The sequence below is a fragment of the Peromyscus leucopus genome, chromosome 14, assembly GCF_004664715.2.
Source record: "Peromyscus leucopus breed LL Stock chromosome 14, UCI_PerLeu_2.1, whole genome shotgun sequence".
Classification (NCBI taxonomy): domain Eukaryota; kingdom Metazoa; phylum Chordata; class Mammalia; order Rodentia; family Cricetidae; genus Peromyscus; species Peromyscus leucopus.
The window spans coordinates 65,104,836-65,128,973 of record NC_051075.1 but is presented as its reverse complement, the minus strand read 5'-3'; the positions used below and the strand labels follow the sequence as shown (position 1 = coordinate 65,128,973).

General features: G+C 42.4%; 1 protein-coding gene across 3 annotated transcripts in view; it reads left to right on the top strand.

Annotated features, from left to right (window-relative positions):
• Positions 1 to 1,266: 1,266 nt before the first annotated feature.
• Positions 1,267 to 24,138, top strand: part of Galc (galactosylceramidase) — a 58,150-nt gene continuing 35,278 nt past the window's right edge. The window contains exons 1-6 of one of the 3 annotated variants that reach the window (XM_028875836.2): positions 7,794 to 8,118; positions 14,419 to 14,487; positions 14,727 to 14,790; positions 17,393 to 17,506; positions 19,633 to 19,772; positions 23,635 to 23,673. In XM_028875836.2, the coding sequence (XP_028731669.1) occupies positions 7,918 to 8,118; positions 14,419 to 14,487; positions 14,727 to 14,790; positions 17,393 to 17,506; positions 19,633 to 19,772; positions 23,635 to 23,673 (627 nt within the window). In that variant the 5' untranslated portion in view covers positions 7,794 to 7,917. Of the gene's footprint in view, positions 1,381 to 7,793; positions 8,119 to 14,418; positions 14,488 to 14,726; positions 14,791 to 15,688; positions 16,333 to 17,392; positions 17,507 to 19,632; positions 19,773 to 23,634; positions 23,674 to 24,138 lie in introns of those variants that run through there. The other 2 variants (XM_037210763.1, XM_028875844.2) reach the window with 2 other exon arrangements.

The window sequence follows — 24,138 nt, the reverse complement described above, 5'->3', positions numbered from 1 at the left end:
ATGTCTTTAAGAATCATAAAAATATGTCTGGCTTTAGTGGCATACTCCTTTAATCCCAGCACTCAGGAGTTAGAGGTAGGCAGATCTCTGAGTTTGAGGCCAGCCTTATCTACAGAGCAAATTCCAGGACCTCCAGGGATGCATAGAGAAACCCTGTCTCAACAACCAACCAAACAAACAAACCATTAAAACAATTCATTTGTAAAGTACTCAAGAATTTGTAAATAACACGAATACTTCAGGATATATTGTCATTGAGATGATGAAAAATTTAGGGAAATATAAAAAGATGAATGAGCAAAGTCTTCTGGGCCAGGGGTGGTAGTGCTCACTTGATGTGATGCTCCCCTTGCATCCGTGGTGATCTGAGTTGGATCCTCAGAACCAAAGTCAAAAAAGCCAAGTGTGGTGGTGCCTGATTATAATCTCAGTATGGGGAAAGCAGAGACAGGCAGTTCCAGGTTAGGAAAAGACTGCCTGAAATTTTAAAATTTTAAAAAAGAAGAAAAAAGAAAAGGTTGATGGTGCCTGAGAAGCAATTCCTGGGGTAACCCTCAGGCTGACACATGCGTGTGCACACGTGTACATACATATGAATCTGCACACATATGAGCACATATGCAGACATACAGAAAAATATTAAAATTTAACCAGACTGAAAATAATGATTTCTGTTTGCTCATGACTGCAATCCCTAAATTTCTTTTTCTGCTTGGTTTTGGACATTTGCTTAACTATTGTTTTCTATTTCATGATTCACACAATATCTAATTTTACCTAGATAGACCACACTTCTGTTTTTAGAGAAAGAGTATTTTCACATCCATGTCAAACCTATGTACTTTACTCTTTTTAAAAAAAGAGGATGTAGTTAGAGAACACGAGAAATACAACTTTCACTTCTGCTTAAATAAGAAAAAAATGTCAGTGGACTATGTCAAAACCCTGCTTACTTCACACAAGAAGACATTCACCAACTTTCATGGTTTCTGCATCTTGTTTAGCTAAAAATATATTTTAACTATAGGGATACTTCGTGAATAGTTAGAAACTTCAGAGCCCTGAGACACCGAGGCATTTTAACAATATAAAGGCCAAATCAATGAACAGTTATTCAGAACACTGGATTTATGGAGTCAGAGTTCTTGGCCAATCAGTTTTCTTGTCTCCTGAGATCACAACGTGGGCACCCAACATTGGCCAGAGGCAGCGCACTCGGGCTTAAAATAGCAAACGAGGCAAAAAATATGTGGACCTGCTGGGTGACAGCTTCTCCATGGGCCAGACAGTGTGGGTGATGATTCTGCTGATGAAGGCTCTTTTTGTTGGTTTGAAGCTGCATCCCTTGTCTGCTACAGTGTCTGAGATTACAAGCAGCAAGTAAGTAAGCAGGATCAAGTTCTGACATCCCACTCTGTATTCTCATTTTGATTTCTTTTTACACAATTAGTCATTTTGTGTTGGTTGCCTAAAGAGAAAGGATTCTCGGCAGAAAGTAATGGGAGGAAGGCTATGGATTGAGTTTCAAGAGGCAGCTGAAGAAAAGAATGGGGTTCTGGGTTGCTTGGGGGCGGGGAGAAGCCTGTTGAGAAACAGTGAAGTTTTAACCAAATTCAGATGTGACATAGGCATAAAGTATAGGCTCTTAGAAAATTAAGTATGAAGAAAAGAATATAGGTTAAATGTCTATATTAATTACATACTGTGATGGTAATATTCTGGATATCAAGGGTTAAATAAAATGCACCATTGAGGTTAATGTTCCGTTTTAACATTAACATGGCTAATAGAAAAGTTTAAATGATGTCTGTGTTTGGTGTTCTCTCTCTGTTGGGCAGCACCGTGCTGGATGTTGAAATAATCTCCCTCTTGAACTGCATTGTGTCTTGAACATGAAATGCTTTGCAGAGCCTTATATATGCTTGTTCCTCCTGGGGGTGCTGTTTGTGGGAAGGTTGTGGAACCCCTAAAAGGTGGAGCCTTGCTGGAGGAAGTGAGCCCAGTGAAATGGGTCTTGAATTTGTATAGCCTGGCCCCACTTTCTGTCCTCTGTCTGTTCCCTGGTTGTGGACACAATGCGACTAGTCACCCACATCACACCCTGATGCCATATTGTCCCTATTAGGATGAATTATATCCTCTTAAACTCCAGGACAAACAAACCCTTCCTCCTCAAGTTGCTTCTTGACAGCGACAGAAAAATAAATAATTAAAAGAGGTCAGAAGCATATAAACTGTCATTTTATTCACGTCTAGGAGCTAGGCGGATTCTTTAATTCCTCTCCTGGGAAAAATAGATATTGACAATTGAAAAGAGACTAAACATACCACAGACACAGCCTGGGCGTGAAACTTCCTGGCCTCCCATCACTTGAGCAGACACATGCATGCGGTAAACACCACCGACAAATGAACTACAGGGAGAGGAGGCAATTTGCAAAGTAGGAAAGTTTGTCTTAAGGAGCACATTAGCCAAGCGTTATATTCAGCCAGGATTCTTTGCTGCAAACAACAGAAACTGTGGTCACGGGGCACAAAAAAGTGACCTGGAAAGCAGTCCAGGATATGGTCCATGAATGGTGCAGAGCCCTGAGGATGAGGCTTAGGAAATTGATTAGAGACAAAGAGCAGAGAACTCTGTCACCCGACCTGGGCTTTCAGGTTAGGATGATACTGTTGACCCCATTGCACTGGGCCTTTGAGGCCCCCTTAGCTCGAATCTCTGTGGCACTAACTCCTCTGGGCTCTTGGGGTTCCGTGTGATTTCTCCTCTCTGCACCTGTCTGGTCATCTCTCCAAGGTCAAAGGACAGTTGGAAGGAACTGACAGAAGGAATCTGGTGACTGTGCTGGAAGCAGGAAGATGGAGACTATGGTTTCTTCATTCTTGAAGGAGGCATAATTCTGCCTCCCAACACTCCTACTATGGGGATTCAGTATAGGTCTGGATGATTAGAGAACCAAAACTCAGAGCAAAAATAAGCGTTGATGGAATGCCTCAGTGGGTAAAAGGCACCCACCACCACCCTGGATGAACTGAGTTCAATCCCTGGGACCCATGTGGTCAGAGAGAACCACGTGTGCACAGGGTCATGGGTGGTCAACCCCACAAATAAATAAACATCTAATAAAAGAAGTAGAGAGAAAAGAGTAGCGTTCAGTTCCCATTCTGTAATAAATCCAGACCAATGCAATAACAGAAATCTATTTTCCCTGGATTTGCTGAAATGCGAGAAAGGAGGAACACTCAAAAGTTGCACTGTTGTTGACTTTGTACATCATCTCTGTAGCATCTCGTGTGCCATGTGCTGATCACTAGTCTAAGTGCTGCATGAGTATTAACTTGACTGAATTTCCTATCGCTATACTCTCATCATTATCTTAGAGAGGGGGAAATTGAAGTCCAAAGAGGTTAAGTGCCTTATCCATCATGTCTACCTAGTGTGTGAGAGGAGAGAGACTTGAGGCCAAGCTGTCTGGAGATTAAGGGCCAATATTGCTACCCCACTTAGTTATGTTTTATATGCATGTATCCTTAAGAAAATGCCCAGTAAGCAACAGACAATGTATTCCACATGGTGGATTCTTTCCTCCGAAACATTTTCATTTTTATCTAATGCTCTGGGTTAATAGAACTCCATCATGTATTAAAAAATATGTGTATGCATGTTTTGCCTGCATGTATGTCTATGCACCACTTGCAAGCCCAGTGCCCACAGAGGCCAGAAGAGGTTGTCAAATACTTTGGGACTGGAGTTACAGATGCTTGTGATCCACCACATAGGTACTGGGAATTGAAACTGGGTCCTCTGGGAGAGTAGCCAATGCTCTTAATCCTGAGCCATCTCTCTGGTTCCCATTATGTGTGTCATATATGCATAAAATTTATGTGTATTCATGTGTCTGTGTGGGTGCATGTACACACATGCATGTCATATATATATCATGTATTATATATATTTATGTAATGTGATGAATTAGTCTGTGTGAGTGTGTTGTGGCAGCATTTGTACACTGTGTGAAAATCTATTGCTGTGATTGGTGTAATAAAAAGCTGAATGGCCAATAGCTAAGCAGGAGGTATAGGTAGGACTTCAGGGCAGAGAGAGAACTCTGGAAAGAAGAAAGGGGGTGTGTCGCCAGCCAGATGCAGAGGAAGCAGCATGAGCAGTATGGAGAGAGGAGGTAATAAGCCACTTGGGAGAATATAGATTAAAATAAATGGGTTAATTTAAGTTATAAGAGCTAGTGGGACAAGCCTAAGCTAAGGCCAAGTTTTCATAATTAATAATAAGTCTCTGTGTCATTATATGGGAGCTGGCTGGCGGGACAGAAAAAGACTCTTTAAATGAGTGCAAGCACACACATGTGTGTGAGTCTGCATGTTGGTAGAGAGAGCAGACAGACAAGGGTGTTGGAGGACTAGGCACAGGAGTTACAGGTGTCTGCAGATTCCAGACTTGTAAAGTACTAGAATCCAAAGTCTAGTCCTTCTGGCTCTGTATGTAGTGCTCTTAGCCCTGAGCCATCTCACAAGCCCACAATCATGCAATTTTTTGAGAGAAGTTCATTTGTAAGCTGCTGTCAGAGTTGCAATCAAGCAGCTATATTCAGAGTTGAAAGATCAGACCTACAAGCAGATATTCCAAGATGTCTGTGAAGAGACAGGTCTTCAAATCCTTTCATACACTGGGGATACCTCTAAGGAATGTTTCCAACTCCTTTAGTGAATAACTCATCTTATCTCCTCATGGGACTAGTAACTTTTAAAAAATTTCAAGTCAAGAAATATATACTGAATATGTATATGTGTTGGACATTGCTTAGAAAGTGTGTGTGTGTGTGTGTGTGTGTGTGTGTGTGTGTGTACTGTGATAGAACAGATACAATAGACTGTTATAAAACTAAACCAGCACATTTTCCTTAAGAGACAAGATTGCTCATCTTTCTCAGAAGATTATGATTTTTTTCTCTTATTTTAACATATAAAATGGAGAGGGTTACAGGGACATCAACAGTATACACAAAAATACTTCTAATTTAAAACAGTTTAACATGTGTTTTTGACATGTGTGGCCTTTGGCTTTCATCTCCTAGTCTTACCTCATTGATCCTGAATTGATACATGCAATAGAAACTAAGACCATGATTGCGATAACTTTGATTTCTCTTTATCTCACATAATAGTGGATTTTCTTTTCCAGTTTGTATACATGCCTTTTTTTTTTAATAGAATGCTTTCTTGTTGGTTTCCTGAGTATAGATTAGAGATCTGAAACAGCAGCTGTTTTCTTTGATGTATGAACTGTGGTGCTTTCCGGATGGGGAGGAGCGGGGGCTAGGGGAGGCTCCCTTTTCTGTTAATGGTTTCTGTTTCCTATTCTGCATAGTTCACACAATCTGTGGCCTGTCTTCCAAGCAAGAGTTGGAATGGAGTATGCTTCAGGATGGCATATGTTGGATGCTGGCCCTAACTTCCTGTTTTCATGTTTGTGATGTGAGTTCCAGGTTCAGTGAGAGACCCTGCCTCAAAAAAAATAAGGTGGAAGAGTTGGGGATACGACTCGGTAGGTAAGAGCACTTACCGCATGAGCACGAGGACCTCAGTTCATACCTCAGCACCCACACAAAAAGCTGAGCATGGCAACAGGCACCTGTAATCCCAGTGCTGTGAAGGGTGAGGGAGTCAGGTGGATCACTGGGGCTTGCTGATTCAGTACAGAGTCCTACCTCAAGGGAATAAGGTGGAAAGTCATTGAGCAAGACACCCGAAGACCTACTCTGACCTCTTTGAGGACACAGGTGCATAGCCTCAAATATGTTTACATAACACACACACACACACACACACACACACACACACACCTGCACAAACATGCATATGCACACATATATACACCTAAGAGGAAGAATGAACAAAGCTATTGTCCAGGAAGAACCTAGAGATATCACAGGAGCTCATAAGGCTGGTGATGGGATTTTCAAGTGATTTGATTTTACCCCTTCCTATAATTTTCCATAATTGTGTTGTGTGGTGGCTAAACTTCATTATCAACTGGACTGAATCTAGACCCACCACAAAGCCCACCTCTGGGTGTGTCTATGGAGATGTTTCCAGAAAGGGGGAAGACTCATCCTGAATGTGGCTTGGCACTACAGAGGGCAGTGGGTCCCGGACAGAACAAGGAAGCAAGCAAAGTGCCAGCATTCGCCTCTCTCAGCTTCCTGACTGCAAATGCAACATGACCAGGTGACACCAGGTCCTGCTGGTGTGACTTCCCTGCCGAGACAAAGCCTTCCTCACGTCTCCTACCAGGTATTTTGTTACAGCAACGAGAAAAATACCCAAGAGAGCAGTCCCGAAACACAAGCTTCAGGCATGTGGTTAAGGGACAACAGAACTTATGACAAAGATAACCGTGCCGAGGCTCATGTTCCCGTCTTCTCCTTGCCATTCTGGTGTGGGGGGGGGGGGGAGGAGGGGCTGAGATGGGAACTCAAATGATCCTATGCTTCCCACTAAAGGGAATTTTTCTCTTTAGCTTTTCACACTCTAATTTTCTACAATATCAGGAGAATCAGGATTCCCAGGACGGTTCACAACTTTCCTAAGAATTATCTGGGGTTATCTGCCCGGAATCAGTTTCCTGACAGTGAAAGATAGCCTATCATAGGCTCAAGGAAGCATAAATGTACCTCTGCCAGCTTTGGGTCCTGCTTGGATCTAAGCATTAAACTGATGTGAAGGACCCGGTGGACAGAAGTATACAAGTTCAAGTTACAGGCCACAGGGGCATACCCTAGGAAGGTGAAGACCTCCCTCCCCCATAAACAGGTTCATGACTTATATACTGAATCAGACCAAAAAAGCAGTTAAGTTATAACATGTGGTAATGCAGAGGGGTCAGCAGTCATGTCCACCCTTTTCATATTGTGACACTATGTTGTCATCTACAGACTTCACACTTGATACCTGCACAATTTTTAAATCATAAGAAGTCTCATCATGTTTTAAGTTTATGCATAATTTTGTGGCGGGCTGCTTTCATGGCTAACATCTGCTCCATGTGGTCTGCAGGCACAGGTTGGGATGTACCTGGTAGGGTATTTAGCTGGCTGGAGAGCTGAGTAGGAAGGTAAGGGTTACTGGAACAAGAGTTGGCAAACAGTGCTACTTCCTGATATTTTAGTCAGGGCATCTTTCATAAGTGGCTTTCATATTCCTTTAAGAAACAGAATCAAGGTCAGAGTACCCCGGACCTATTGTATTTTTTTAGGTCTTTTAATTCAAAATAGTCAGTATGTTATAGCAACGTTTTTTGGGGGGAGTAATCATATTCTAAACTCTTTTTAAGGCTAAAAGCCCTGGATATAGCAGAGAGTGCTTCGTTGAACGGAAAACATTGTCAGCTAGCATTTGCTAAGTATTCCTGAGTTCCTATTATTTTACTTTTATCTCATGTAATACCGAGTCCCCTGACTTTTGCCGTTCGTATTGGTTTTGAAAAGTTTCAGGGTCCGAAAGCCAAGCAACTAAACCAAGATGACTGCGTAACTGGGGGGCTGAGTTTGGTTGGGGCTTCAAGCCAGGTCCTCTTCTTTGCTGTTTGCTGCTGAGATTGGGCCACTCACAGCCCTCTTCCCACTCACTACCATGATCCATCAGGTGAGGTAGAAAGGGTGGTCACTAAGTCATTACACGCACAGACCCGGCACCACCTCATTGACACAGGAGTGACCAGGCAAAGCTCGCTCAACCTCTTCACCCTCCCACCCCTCGCTCCACACGACTGCGGCTGCGCGGGCAGCCTGCCGCCCTTACTTAAGATGGCCAAAGCCGCCTCAGCCACCCCGTGTTCTTCATCATGGAGGCCCTCGGGCCCGCCTCCCGGGGCGCCGCAGTCACGTGGCCCGCACAATGGCTGACAGGTCACTTAAGGCTTCCCGGCAACGCCAGGCTAAAGTCATGACCGCCGCCGCCGCCGCGGGCTCGGCCGGCCGTGTCGCCGTGCCCTTGCTGTTGTGCGCCCTGCTAGCGCCCAGCGGCGCCTACGTGCTCGACGACTCCGACGGGCTGGGCCGGGAGTTCGACGGCATCGGCGCAGTCAGCGGCGGCGGGGTGAGCGCGGGCCGCCGGGGAGGCAAAGATGCTCGGGAGCGCGGGCGCGCGCGCGGGGGGGGGGCGGGGGGATGCCGGGGTGGGAGGGGGAGGAGGGAGGGGGAGAGGGGCGCCCCTTCCCACAAGCCCCCGCGCCGTTGCCTAGCGAACGGACGCCGCTTCCTCCACGCCCCTTGGAGAGGAAGCCGGGGAAGCGGTTAGGGGTCTGCGGAGAAGGGGCCAGGGGCTCGCCCTGCATCGCCCGCGCTCGACCAGGGTCGCCTCCGAAAAAGCCAGAGAGGGAACGCGAAGCCTCAGGCGGGATGCTCTGGGGGGTTCTCTTCCTTCCCGAGGCGGTAGTTAGTGGGGGCCGCAGCGCATGGGAATCCTTCTGGAGCAGCGACTCCCCCTGTGACTGCTGCTTCCTGGGCTCTTTAGGGTGGTGTAAGGTCTGACGCTGTCTGGGATATTGTTTTTTAAAGAAACTCGCAGAAACTGCCCAGAGGCTGTGCAGTGTGTGCAGGGATGGGGAACGCTGGCTCTGTGGGACGCATGCCTAAGAATCATCAGGTGTGCTGGTTAGAACTTAGGTTCTGCCTTCCGCTCCCAGTCTGACTTTGTAATAAACACCAGTTATTTCTCAAAAGAAGAGGTCTTGAGCAAGATTTCTTTTTGATTCCAAGATCTCGGGAGTGGGAAGTGGTTTTGTTTTAAAACTGAAACTTTAGAGTAACTTTAGATCTACAGAAGAGTTACGAATACAGTATAATCTATATATCCCAACATTGTGTGTGTGTGTGTGTGTGTGTGTGTGTGCGCGCGCGCGCGCGCGCGCGCACGTGTGTGTCTGTGTACACTAATGGACCGAGCTCTTTATTCTCAGTACTGTTTCTTTTTGTTCTTGTTTTTTTATTTAAATGTAAAATAGCAAATATTTCATATAAAGCTCCAGTCTCTCCCTTTGATATCTTTGTGATACTAGATATAATTGCACAGGCTTTAGGAAAAAAATCAAAATCTCTAGTTTTACTTATTTAGCTCAATTTAAAACTAAGGATTTCATAACCTGGTGTGATGGAGTAAGCCTTTGATGCCAGCACTCAGGAGGCAGAGGCAGAGGGATCTCTGTGAGTTTGAGGCCAAACTGGTGTACTTAGCCAGTTCCCAGGCAGCCAAGTGCTACATAATGAAAACTCTGTCCTTACACAATCACTTAATAACCTAGAACAGGAAATTCATTTTTAAAAATTTATTTCAATTGTGTGTGTGTATGTCTCGTGAGAGCATGTGAATGCAGGGGCCTATAGAGGCCAGAAGTAGTAGGTCACTGTGAGTTGCTATCTCTCCAGCCCCCAGAGCAGGTAATTCTTATCTATAGAATATTCAATTATTAATGTCTTTATACTGTGTTACTCAATTAGGAGACCAATCAGTAATGAATGAAGATGGTTGAACATTTTATTTGCATACTAGTTTAAACTGGAAACTGGTTGTGTGTGTGTGTGTGTGTGTGTGTGTGTGTGTGTGTGTGTGTGTACAACTCTTGCTACCTAGCACAGTTTGTAGGAGCATTTAGCTTGCTCTCATTTCACCCTCACATTTTTAGGGAAAGCATTTTGGTGCAGTAGTGGAAATGTGGGCTTGACAGGTTGTTGGCGTCATGCTGGAATGGACGCTCACCTCGTGGTTATTTCATTTACCTTTGCTTCAGTTTCTTTTCTGAGGGAACAAAGATAACTGCCTGGCAGTAGCATTGTGAGGACAAGTGTGATTAGCCAATTGGGATTTTTGTAGTAGTTTAGGGATTAGGGAGGAGGGAGTTGTTTTAAGGTCTTGTGATGAGCAGGTGTACCCGAGGCTACTTCCTGGTATTACAGATAGCTTCACACCTGGTTTAGGCACGTTGGTCAGTAATTTGAAAATTCACCGTTTAATGATGTGTTTCAACACTTAGGGCTGTTGCCTTTGCCTAATACTTACACTGAGTGTGAGTGTAGCATTGTTTTTCTAAACCCGGTCCTTTCTGCGTTGAGGGGATGTGCATAGGCGCAAAAGGGCCCCCAGGCAACAAACTGTGCGTTTCTAATTGTATAATGCAAAATAGGAAGAATTACTTCTGACAGTCATGTGTAATGACAGTCTATGTTGTCATGCAGACTGTTCATTTAATGAATGTGTTTTTTGACATATGAGCCTCTGCTAGGCTGTAAGGATTTTTTTAGAACAATGTATTTTTTTTTTTAAAGTGTGTGTGTGTGTGGCCTGTCATTTGTCTGGGGCTCACTGTATACTTGGGCTCTTGCTGTGCTTTTAATGGGCATCTTCATGTTACGACACTCTAATGAGTACCCTACTTTAGTACTTGCTCATGGTCTCATGACTTGTGAGAAAATCAGGACGCATGCTGCGCTTAGTTCTGAGCCTCCTACGTATGTTCCTTGTACCTGTGCAACAAAACCATAGAAGATACTAAATAACTGCCTTTTGAATAACAAGGAATAAGGACAAGAACTTGAGGAAGACAGCTTATCAGGGAACTTAGAGGCGAGAACAGTATCAGTGATTGGGATGTAGGATTACAAGCGTTATAATAGAGACATGGATCTGGTACCAGTGTTGCCCACAGAAGCATTTGGATCAATGGGGAGTGGCCGAAGGCAGCTTTCCCTGAAGAAGTGGGCTTTGAGATGATGGCTAAATACTGAATTGGAGTTGATTAGAAAATGAAGATGTGGTATCCAGTCCAGGCAGACAGGAAACGAAAGACAGTTTGATGTGTCTGGATTAAAAATGTGAGAGTGATAGGCAAACTGGCAGAACTGGATCCAAGTTATTAAAGGATTTTAGTGTAAAGCTAAGCAATTGGAATTTTACTTTGAAAGCTAGTAGAGAACCGGAAACTTTAGCAGACTAATGACAGGATTACACTTGTTGGGAGAACATTGAACTGGTCAGTAGTGTGGAGAGTAGAACACAGGGAGGGGAGTGGTGAGCCCCTAAGCCGTTTTCCTTACTCGAGTAGGAGGGCTAGGTTAAGCCAGTGGGGTTGAAGTAGGTGATGGATTTGAGAGCCCTGAGGACCTCTTGGTGACTGAGGATGCGTTTGTTGAAAGGGTGACCTCAGGCTTATGGCTTAGACAGATGTTGCTCTTTAGGAAGGTAGAGAATGTAGAAGGAACAGAGTTGGTAAGAGTGCTGTTTGGTTTGGTTCTGTTGTGCTCCATGACATGGTTTGTGGCTCAGAGGGACAGGGTAGGAAGACTCTGAGTAAGTTGACTGACCAGGATGTCATATATGAGAGCACTTAGGGTGGGTTGAGCCCTGTAAAAGCCCAAGTATCTCACCCTTGTCATATTCTTGGCAAATTGGCAGTTGAGTCCCAGTTTTATGCTGAAAAAACTACCCCAGTTTCCTTTGCTTATATCACCAGGCAAAGGCCTTTCCTTAGTTCTTGTATTCTTGAAGGAGAGAAATCTGAGCAGACAAACAATTTAAGCAAAAGATTATTCAGCAAAGCAAAGCAAACACTACAAGGAGATGCTGCGGTAGATTGTCCCAAAGGCAAGGGGCAGGCAGTCCAGTGGGTTTTGTTAGGATTTTAACGAGTTTTTTTATGACTATGAGATTGATGCTATATTCATAGATAAGGTCCATTTTCCTTTCCTAAACTGTGGAGGACTAGATAGTCCTATAATCATCATGAAAAATATTTGTGTGTATGTGTGTGTGTGTGTGTGTGTGTGTGTGTGTGTGTGTGTGTGTGTGTGTGTAGGAATGAGGAGGAGTCAAAACCATAATGAAAATGCTAAAAAGAAGTCACGGTCTTTTGGAGATGCAACTCTTTCATTAGTGTGTGCATGTGGCAGGCAGTTGGGAAAGTGTCCTGGTCCCCTAGTTTTCTTGGTTTGTTTTGTTCTTGTTCTCTCTCTCTCTCTCTCTCTCTCCTCTCTCTCTCTCTCTCCTCTCTCTCCTCTCTCTCTCTCTCTCTCTCGGAGAAACCTGTCCTAGAACTCACTCTAGACAAGACTGGCCTCAAACTCACAAATGCACCTGCCTCTGTCTCCTGAGTGCTGGGATTAAAGGCATGCGCCACCACTGCCTGGCTGGTACCCTAGTTTTTAATAAGATAGAAAGACTCTAACTTCAACTTCACCGATGCTTGTAATCACAAAGGGAGCATTTTGACCATCAGGAGACGCAGTTACCAAGACACAGGCTTCAGGTCCTTGCTTCTATCATGTCTTTATTGCTGCCTAAATGGAGACACAGCCATGAAGACACAGCTCAAGTTTTCCCTGGTTCCCTCATAACTAACGCCTTGCCTACTCATTGATATGACCTCCCAAAGTACAGGTTTTTGGTTCATTATTGGTTTTCTTTTTTTCAGACTGTCATCTGTCAGGGTCTAGGTATGACTAAATTTAGTTAGTACCTCTACTTTCTACATATGCTTTTCCAATCTTTCTGTACCAATCTTGTACGCACTTTTGTTCACATGGTCTTCCTTTCCTTGGGGACTGTTGTGTAGTCAGTGGTAATGGTAGTGGATGGAATTTATAAAGATGAGGGGAGTACTGTTTCTTCTCAGCATTACTAAGATATTAATGGGTAAGATTGTCTGAGATTCGTCTCATTAATCCTTGCCTCCAGATATTTTTATTTATTTTACATCTCAACAGCAGTTTCTCCTCCCTCTACCTCCCCTCTGCCCTGCCCCCATCCAGTCCTCCATTTCTGTTCAGTAAAGCTCAGGCCTCCTGTGGATTTCAACAAAACATGGCATATCAAATTGCAGTAGAGCACTTCACCTCGTGTTAAGGCTGGACAGGGCAATCCAGTGTGAGGAATAGGGTCCCCAGAGCCCTAACCCCCAGATGTTGATAAGTGATTTAAGATAGAAATAAATTTGAAATCATGTTTATATTAGCTATTTTTCTTGTTGCTATGACAAAATAACCCAAATGAATTCAAGGGAGCAAGGATTTATTTTGTTTCCCAGTTTGAGGGTTTGGTCCATCATGGTCAGGAAGGAGGATGAGGTAGCTCACATTGCATCTGCAGCTGGACAGCGAGAGATGATAGCCGTGCTCAGCTAGCTTGCTTCTCTTTGGACAGTTTGAGGCCCCAGACCCTGAGATGGTTCTACTCACTTGAGGGTGGGTCTTCCCACCTCAGTGAACTCCGTCTAGAAACTCCCTCACAGACATGCCCAGAAGTTGGTGGTTCTGGATCCTGTCAAGTTGACAGTGTTAGCTATCACAATGTTTTAGTAACCTTTATAAACTTATTTCTCAGCTAACTTTTTTTCTTTATTAAGAAATTTTTTTATTCATTTTACATCCCAACCACAGATCCCCCTCTCTTCCCTCCTTCTGCTTCCCCCACAACCCACTCCCCATTCCCTCCTCCAAAAAGGTAAGGCCTCCCATGGGGAGTCAGCAAAACCTGGTACGTTCAGTAGAGGCAGGTCCAAGCCCCTCCCCCTGCATCAAGGCTGTGCAAGGTGTCTCACCATAGGTAATGGGCACCAAAAAGCCAGCTCATGCACCAGGGATAGATCCTGATCCTACTGCCAGGGGACCCTTAAGCAGACCAGGCTACACAACTGTCTAGCTTATGCAGAGCTCCTAGTCCAGTGCCATGGAGGCTCCACAGGTGTTGGTCTAAATTTTATGAGTTCCCACTAGTTTGGTTTGGTTGTCTCTGTAGGTTTCCCCATGATCCATCATGATCTCGATGCCCCTTGCTGGTAAAATTCCTCTTCCCTCTCTTTAACTGGACTTCTGGAGCTTTGCCTGGTACTTGGCTGTGGATCTCTGCATCTGCTTCTATCAGTTACTGGAAGAATCAGTCAGCTCTTATACCAGCATAAGAAAACCTGTTAGCTCATAGAAGAACAATAGGTTTGTGTACCAGTGACTGGGCACAGATGAAACAGCCCAGAGAAAGGACACAGGATAGCTTCAGGAGGGCTCTGGGTCAATACCACAGACGCCTTAATTTTATTACCCACCTTTTTATAACCAAAGCAAAAAGACCTCCCCCTTTCAGGAACATGGTTCAAGGTGCAAAGTACAGATAAGTATAAACACCTTCTTTAGTACTCAAGACACCTGGTAACCATGCCTTTGGACAAAATATCCTATTATGCAGCCTTGGGGAGTGGGGAGGGCAACAAGCTCGGACTCTCTGATCTTGAGTCAAGATGGAATAAGGCTTCACTATGGAACCTCTGTGCGCCCTCACAAACACTATAGACAAGTATTGATGATTATATTTGTTTTATTCATATTTTTTGAAAACTTTTTTTTTTTTACTCAGGCAACCTCTCGGCTTCTAGTAAATTACCCAGAGCCCTTTCGTTCCGAAATACTGGATTATCTCTTTAAGGTAAGGAAAAATAATTATCTACTGGGCCTGTGATGTTTTGAAAGTACGTGGTGAATTTCGACCATAGAATTTATCAGCTCTCTGCTAGCTTTTGTAAACAGTGGCAGATCATGTTTGGAATAAACTGCTTTTTGAGGCTTTGTTCTTCTCACCTATATAGCCAAAGGGCCTCTATGGGTGACTGTTTTGAGGTTTTACGTGCTGGAGCACAGTGATAATACTGTTGTTTTTTTCCACAGCCAAACTTTGGTGCCTCTTTGCATAGTTTAAAAGTGGAAATAGGTGGTGATGGGCAAACAACAGGTAGGAGGATTTGGGAAATGGATTCCCCCAACATTTTAACCTGTATGTAAACATAGGGACGTAAGGAGGGTCAACCCACTTGAGGCTGATTGATCTTCAGCAGACTGTGCTTTACTTTTCCCTTTTACATTATCTGGTGTGTGTGCGTGTGCGTGTGCGTGTGTGTGCACATGTTTGCCTGTGTGTGTGTGTGTCGATGTATGTTCATGGTTGTGAGCATGTGGAGGCTAGAGGTTGCCTTGAGGGAGTCAGTTCTTTCCTCCCACCATGGGGGCCTGGGAGTCTAACTCAGGTCATCAGGCTGGGTGACATGCACCTTTACCTGCTGAGCCATCTTCCTGATCTGGCTTTGCTTATTTTTATTTTTAAAAATTAATGTCAAATGTAAAAATTTCAAAATAGCATTGCGACTCTAAATTGCTCATTTAGTTGAAGATTATTAGAGAAACAAACCTAGTTTTCTAAAAATCATGCGCATTTGGAATTTTATGGAAAAGTTGTAAGAAAAATTTAATTATGTATAGAATATTAAGATGTTACTAACTTTTAAAATGTATTGTAAAATACAACCTGTGTTTTAGAAACACATAGCTTTCTTTCTTTTTTTTAAACAAATATACATTAAGTAATTAAATGTTTAGCCATCATAGTCAAATTTTAAAGTACTTCTGTTCAATATTTAACTTAATAATTATAGGCCAGGCCCATTAATATTAACTTGAGGGTATCTTCTGTATATTTGTCTTCTTGCTAGCGATTTCAAAATAAAAAAGATGTATTTTAATTTTATGTGTATGAGTGTTTTGTCTGTATGGATATATGTATAGCCATGTGCATGCCCGGTGCCTGCAGAGGCCAGAAGAGGGTGTTGGATTCTCTGAGACTGGAGTTTCAGATGGTTGTAAGCCTTCATATGGGTGCTGGAAGCCAAACCCACGTTCTCTGGTGGGAGAGCAGCCTTTACTGCTGAGGCATCTCTCTAGCTCGCTGGAAGTAATTTTTTAACAGGCATGCTTGAATAGGTACTCTTAGTGGAGTTTTAGGACAAAAGCATTGGCTTCTGGTGTGACAAACTAAGTTTGACCACTTATCAGGGACAGGGCAGTGGTGACGGACAGGAAGAGCACTCTCACCATCCAGGCCACATGATCAGAAAACTGTCTAGTGACCCACGGCGGCTCCTTTTTGAGGGGCTGATAAGGACTTTGAGGCCTTTTTGAAAAGGGGAACGAAGGCTTAAGTCTGTGGTTTGGCTAGCTAGAGTTTTGCATGGTTGGTGGGGCATCTGACCTTTGGCAGCCTGTGGTCTGATGGTTCATTATCTGAAGGCTGGTTCTGCAGAGGTACTGTGAAGTCACCCTCCCTTGGGAGGGCAGCTTGATTTCCTTTCTCACCCGCTGTGGGAGGCTCACTGTTGTTTGGGGAGGTAGTTTTAGTCTGTTGTGATGAAGATGTTGGTGAATCAGAACTGCTGTTCTTAGAATCCAAGATAACTGCAAGACAGCGTGACTTAGGAGAACTCAGAAGGGAAAAGTGAATGAGGTAAGATGACGTCAGGGAGGGAGAAAGTGAGTGTGAGGTAGGTCAGTTGCTGGGCCCTCCTTCAGTGTCTGTGTGGAATTCATGTGCAAAGATAAAAGGGTGAAAACCAGAGCTGGAGTGACGCTCTGGAAGAAAAGCCTTTCTTAGAAGACAGGGTGCTGGTACTGATCTGGTGCATTTGCTGAAGCTAAATTAGAGATAAGGACACATATGTGCATTCTCAAGTTGATATGCAAGAAGAAATGGCCAAAAGCGTCATTCTTATATGACTCCATTTAGCAATGACTGGTGTTTGTGATACATGCGAGCATGTGAGGAGTTGGATGTCAGAGACTTACCTCTGGCCTGGATGTTTCCCCTGCTGACTATGAGTGGTAGCATAGGACTTTGATATTGCTGTGGTATGCATGTATATTCACTTTTCCTAAGCTTAAGGTATCATGACATAGTACATGGTGGAATATAAGAATTGGGGCTCAGGAGTACAGGGATTCATACGCAAAGTTGAGATAATGTGGACTTAAGGTTGGACATGGGAGCTTGAAAACCTCAGAGAGATCAAAGTTCAGCAGAACTTAGTCCTGGGAATTATTAGTAATAAAACCTGATAGCATTTTTCTCAGTACTGTTTTTCACTTAACATTGTGAGTTTATTAAGAACCTTAAGTGTTTAAGATAATGAAAAATAGGAAGTGATATACTTTGCAGAGCCACCTTCTTAAGTAATTCTTATCTGCACAGCTTTTGAATCAGAACTAGAATAGAATAGTACCACTTTAAAAATTGTGTGTGTGTTGTGTATATGAGTGTGAATTTGAGTATGTGTGAGTGAGTGTGTGAGATGATATAGAGTATGTGTTTCGTGTATGAGTGTGTGAAACTATGAGTGTGTGTGTGAGTGTGTGAGACTGTATGAGTGTGTGCATGAGAGAGAGAGAGAGAGAGAGAGAGAGAGAGAGAGAGAGAGAGAGAGAGAGAGAGAGAGAGAGAGAGAGAACGAACTTAAATGGCTCTGGAAGCACCACTCACAGTCATTTCCTGTGGCTCTCTCCCTATTCAGATGGCACCGAACCTTCCCACATGCACTATGAACTAGATGAGAATTATTTCCGAGGCTATGAGTGGTGGTTAATGAAGGAAGCCAAGAAGAGGAACCCGAACATTATACTCATGGGTAAAGTCGCAGTGCTTAGGGGTCTCTTTTTCTTTAACTTTTACATTTGAAATCATGCTTGTGAAGTCTCTTTTAAATCTGGAAATGCTCATGTTTTGGTATCGCCCTCTGTACTACCAGCTACGAAGCATATACCAGGATTGATCTTCATTGCACTGTTTATTATGTTGTATCTTTATGCTTGATAATTTATAATTTTATTCTTTTTTATGTATATATTTGATTGATTGATTTTTTGAGACAGTCTCACTTTGTGACCTAGGAATTTGCTATGTAGCCCAAACTGGCCTCTAGCTCATTCTCTCTGAAGTGTTAGGATTACAGGCTACCTTTATTATGCCTGGCTTGATATTTTTAAATCTTGGTGTTTTACTTAGGGTTTCATCTATTGCTATCATGAAGCCCCATGACGTAAAAGCAAGTTGGGGAAGAAAAATTTTTTTTTTGGCTTACACTTCCAAATCACTGTTTATCATCTAAGGAAGTCAGGACAGGAACTCAAACAGGGCAGGAACTGGAGGAAGGAGCTGACACAGAGGCCATGCGTGGAAAGAGCCATAGAGGGGTGCTGCTTACTGGCTTGCTCAACAGGGCTTGCTCAGCCTGATTTCATCTAGAATCCAGGACCACCAGCCCAGGGATGGCCCCACCCACAATAGGCTGGGCCCTCCCCCATCAATCAGTAATGAAGAAAATGCCCATATTGAGCTTAAGTGTTAGTGGACTGGATAGTTGCTCAGGATGGACTACATTCATTTCATAGTTTTATAGCAGCATGAGCTACTTTAAACAGCCGGGGACTAGGGCTTTTTTTATCATTTGAAATGAATTTGCTGTTTTGAAGCAGACTTACATTCAGACTGAGTTAAATAGAATCGTGACCTATTTTAAATACCTTACTTCAATTTACTAAAGATTAGTTTCCTTGATCATTAAAGGAAAGAATGTTATTTTCTAAATTAAAAGAACCAAATGAAGAGTGTGTTCTTCCAAATGGGCTTTTATGATCGATTCCAGAACTGTTTGGAACAGTAGAACCGTCTTTGAATTGAGTACATGCTCCCTGCTGTTCTGTTTTTAAGGTCACCCCTCATTTAGGTATAGACATCCCAGCGAAGACTCACATGGGGGACCTTCACTGTAGTTTGGATTTTGTGTTTTTAAATGTTCTATTGTTTCAATGTTGTACTTTTTATGTAGTGAAATTAGCTTAGAAAAAAATTGTATCGTGTGGATTCTGATTTCCTTTTTTAGCAGTGAACGAGATTGGCAATATATTGAATTGGAAATGAGCTACTGAGTTTATTTGAAAGTACTGTAGTTGAAGTAGGGGTTAGAGGTAGTGCCTTTCTGTTCTCTTTCTAACTTCACAGTCCAAGTTACTGGAAGAGTCTCCACCCACCCAGTGACGTTCCCCTCACACAGCAGCCGTTACCCCTTGAGTCCTTCACTGACATTTCCATCTTTATTTAATGGCCAATTTAGGTTTGCTCATCTCGATTGTCTCACCTGTTGATGATTTAACCCTAATTATTAAGAAGATGTCCTTGTGAGTGAGAACTTTACATTGCACTTACGGTAGTTTGGAATAAGCCTTTCAGGACTTTTCAGTCTGACCTCAGAGAACAGGAATGTAATATTGATCATACCCACAGGGAGTAGAGATGTTAAAATGTTGTGCGTTTCTTTCTGTTAGAAAATGCTGTGAGAGGTATTTGGTTTTATTTCATTTACTTGAAAGGACATTTGGAAGTATAGGACGTGGCCGTAGGGATCAGTAAGAAATCTTAGTTTTTTTTTTTTTTTTTTTTTTTTTTTTTTTTTTTTTCGAGACAGGGTTTCTTGTATAGCTTTGCTTTCTGAACTCACTTGGTAGCCAGGCTGGCTCGAACTCACAGAGATCCCTGCTCTGCTCCGAGTGCTGGGATTAAAGGCGTGCGCCACCACCGCCCGGCAAGAAATCTTAGTTTTTATCGAGTAGAAAGACGGTGTACATTCATATGTGGCAGAATCTCTCTCTCTCAGCCGGCTGCACGCCGACCTCTGCCCAGTGCACCGGATTTCTCACTTGTTCTCAGTAGTGCCGGCACTGTCTCACGTATTCCCCTTTTGCCTCCTCCCTGCAGGGTTGCCGTGGTCGTTCCCCGGATGGCTGGGCAAAGGTTTCAGTTGGCCTTACGTAAATCTTCAACTGACTGCCTACTATATTGTAAGATGGATTTTGGGTGCCAAGCGTTATCATGACCTGGACATTGATTATATTGGGGTTAGTAACACATTGGAAATATGACTTGTTTTTTGGATATGTATTTTAGAAATTTTAGAAAGTAATTTGATTCATATTTTGTCCCATTAAAAAGATGTACAACCATACTTTATGTATAGAAATACAGTTTACATATTGCATTGCACTATGCTTTGATATATAATTTTTAGTTTTTAATTATTGTTTATGTACATGGGTGTTTTGCTTGCATGTATGTCTGTGTACCATGTCTGTGTACCATGTACGTGCAGTGTCCTCATAGGCCAGAAGAGGACATCAGGTCCCCTAAATTGGGAATTACAGGTGGTTGTGAGCCTTGTTGTGGTTGCTGGGAATTGAACCAAGGTCCTCTGGAAGAGCAGCCAGTGCTCTTAACTATTGAACCATCTCTCTAGCCCCTTGATATAATTTTAAGAAGAAAAAAGGGAAATATTTCAGGTTACAAAACTCAGAACACATAAAAAAAAACTTTTCCTAAATGGATCAATGGGATAATGCGATTAATGTGTCAGGGACTAGTTTTGTTTAATTTCTAGTCAGTGGGGTTCAAAGGAAACCCGATTTTTATATTGGTGCCTCAAAAATGTTGGATTTTTTTTTTTAGGGAATGTATAAATGGTTCTTGTTATTCCAATAAACAGAAAGTTGAACTCACATAACCACCATAAGAAAATCAAACCAAACAAAACTATGTTGGAGTTGAAACTAAAACAAAACAAAACAACAAAACTTGGCTTTGTCTCTGTCTCCTAGTCCGTACTAATGTGGCCTTTTGCCTGCACTCGGTCTTTCCTCCTCACATACTTGATTCTGTTGTGCTTTGTTTTTTCTTTTCTCATACTTGATTCTGTTGTGCTTTGTTGATTAACCCCTTTGAGTCATGAGACTGACTTTTTCTTTTGGTGTCTAATAGCACTGCAAGAGACCCGCAGGTGACCCCTTATTATTACTCTTTGCCAATCCAAATTATTCTTGCCTTTGAACAGTACTGAATATTTTCCTCTTTTTTTCACAGTAAAACTTTTTAATTGGAAAGTTTTTTTAATTTTATTTTTGAGATTATAGTATTATTACATTTCTCTGTTTCCTTTCCTCCCACATATCCCTCCCCACTCTCCTTCAAATCCATGGCCTCTTTTTTTTCTCTAATTGTTATTGCATACATATATGTGTATACATACATATATATATTCCTAAATATAACCTGTTCAGACCACAAAATGTTACTCATATGTATCTCTTCAGGGCTGACCATTTGGCATTGGACAACCAACTGGTGTGCATTTCCTCTGGGGAACTTAACCCTTCCAGCCTGTAATTCTTTGTGTGGTGTTGAGGCCCCATAGGCTTTTCCCATACACTTTCCTGTATCTCTTGGTATTGTCCTTATTCAGCTCACATTGGAGCAGTCGTGTTGGTGAGACTTTATGGGAGTTGTTTCTGACATGAATTACTAGGAGGCACAACCTCACAGCAAACTCCCTGATCTCTGGTTCTAACAAACTTACTGCCCCCTCTACTGGAATGCTTTCTGAGCCTTAGGTGGGTGTGGGAGTGTTTTGTAAATCTATCCGTAGGGGCTGGACTCCACAACTCTGAATTTTGATTAGCTATCGTTAGTAAGTTTTTTGTGCTAGTCCAATTCAAATTCTCCTTCAAAGCTTTTATCTAGTTCTTAAACAATAATATGGTTCCTTTATGCTTTAAAAGTTATTCTCATTCTGGTTAGTGTGCCCCAAGGATTACCTGAATGTTTTAATAAATAGCTAGTGCATAAATATTAAGTTGGCATTAGTAGGTCATAGGCAATATTAAGACACATAACCATTTACAGTATAACCATTTTAAACTGAAAACTGTTTTTCTCTCTCAGACCTTGAAAATATAGGTGATGGGCAAGAGTTTGCAGGCTGAAGGAAATCTGCTTCCTTTTGTCCAAAACTGTTTTTAACATCTTTTAATGTGTTAAAAAGTATAAAACATACTGAGTTTGTGTGTTGGAGGCTGGCCACATTCCTAAAACTGTTTCCCCACAACACCTCACATGGCCATATTGGGTCTCAGTAAGCATTTGCATCTTAATACAGCACTGTCTAGAATATATATGAAGTTCTCATGCACTCACAAGTTAAATGATTAGCCAGCGCTTCCCGAGTGCCTACTGTGTGGCAGAACTGTGGCTGTCATGGTCCAGCAGCATCAAGATTAAGGATCTCTTGTCAGTGAGAGACAGACGCTGCTGCTGATCCGCAGTCCTCCTGTAGGATGATTTAGGCATGAGGAACCACGGCCATAGGAAGGGGGAGTCAAGCGTATACTTGCTTTTACTCTACTTTTCCAAATTATAACTGACAGTTTGTATCTGGGATTTTTATTTATTATATATTTATTTTAGTGTTGGTATATTTAACCCATTAGTGTGATCAGATACAGACGGATCTCTTTTAGCCTCTAATAATCACATGCTGTGAGGCACTTGTTTTTTTTTTTTTTTTAATTTAATTTAATTTAATTTTACAATATAATTTAATTCTGCACATCAGCCATGGATTCCCTTGTTCTTCCCCCCTTCTGCCCCCTCCCCTGTCACCCACTCCCCCCCCTCCCGTTCCCATCTCCTCCAGGGCAAAGACTCCCCCGAGGATTGAGATCAACCTGGTAGACTCAGTCCAGGCAGGTCCTGTCCCCTCCTCCCAGGCTGAGCCAAGCGTCCCTGCATAAGCCCCAGGTATCAAACAGCTAACTCATGCAATGAGCACAGGACCTGTCCCACTGCCTGGATGCCTCCCAAACAGATCAAGCCAATCAACTGTCTCACCTATTCAGAGGGCCTGATCCAGTTGGGGGCTCCTCAGCCACTGGTTCATAGTTCATGTGTCTCCATTCGTTTGGCTATTTGTCCCTGTGCTTTATCCAACTTTGGTCTCAACAATTCTTGCTCATATAAACCCTCCTCTTTCTCGTGTGAGGCACTTCTTTAATAAGTTCTCTGTCACACCTAGACTCTAGGCTCACCTCTATAAGGGTTTTCTTGACTACAAGACTAAAGTCTCAGAAGTTCCCTCTCAATACTGAAACTGTTCCCTCTCGATACTGAAACTGCACCCTCATGATGCTGAACTTGAGAGTGGAGTGTGTTTCCTTTCCCCTTCCTGATTAAGAGCCTGCTCTGTGTTCTTAATGATCATTACATTTCTCTGTGTAAACAAATTCCTTCTATACAGTGCCCTGGTGAATAATTTACTTTTTTACTATGTTTATATAACAGAATTATTTCAGTGATTCTCATGCCTGTTAGTTCTCCAATGCCCAATGTAGTCTTTGTACACATTACAGTTATAATATTTTTTTGCATGAATGCATATTCTGTTGTTGGAATTTCTAGAATAAATTACTTACTTTGAAAAAATGATTTTATGTATATGAGTGTTTACCTGTATGTGTGTATGTGCACCCCATGTATGCCTGCTGTCCATGTAAGCCAGAAGAGGGTACTGGACCTCCAGGAACTGTGATTAGAAACTGTTTTGAGCCACCACAGGGGCTGGAAATGACTCTGGTCCTCTGAGAGAGTACCAAATGCTCTTTAACATTGCACTACCCCTCCAGCCCCATAAATTACTTTGAAAATATTCTCTAAGTATTTTTTTAAAAAATGTTTTTTTTAAAAAAAACTTTTATTTTTTAAAAGGTATGTTGCTTTATAAACTTATTTACAAATTCTGTGACAGCCATTTTCAGAAGCTAGGAAAATAGCTTATCAGAATGAAAGATGATATGAGAAGTGGCGCTTTAATGGTAATGTTCATTTTTGGACATTTAAAAACTTTCAGCTCAGATATTTTGGATTTTTGCCTTGCAGATTTGGAATGAAAGACCATTTGATGCCAGCTATATAAAGGTCTGTAAAACTTTAATCTCTTCTTATCTTTTATATGCAGAAAATTAGAGGACAGTTGGATTGCAAACATTATTTTTTGACAGCATAATTAATTTGCTAGATGTACATAAAATGAAATTCTTAATGTCTGTACTCCTGATACTGAAGAATATGTATGCAGATCTCCATAGGCCCTGAATGACTTCCGTCTGAAGAGTTATGTTGAATGTTCTTTTATGGGGTAGGGTTGTGGCTTACAGTGGACTTCATGCTTATTTGAAGCCCTTTAGCACCGAAAAAAAACTAGATAAAAATGAAACAAAACGTTAGCTAGGTGTAGTGGTGCACACCTTTAATCCTAGTACTTGGGAGGCAAAGACAGGTCTGTGGTTTTGAGGCCACTCTGGTCTAAATAGTGAGTTTCAGGACAGTCAGGATTATATATCTCAACAAACAAGGAAAATATGTACATATATAAATATGTGT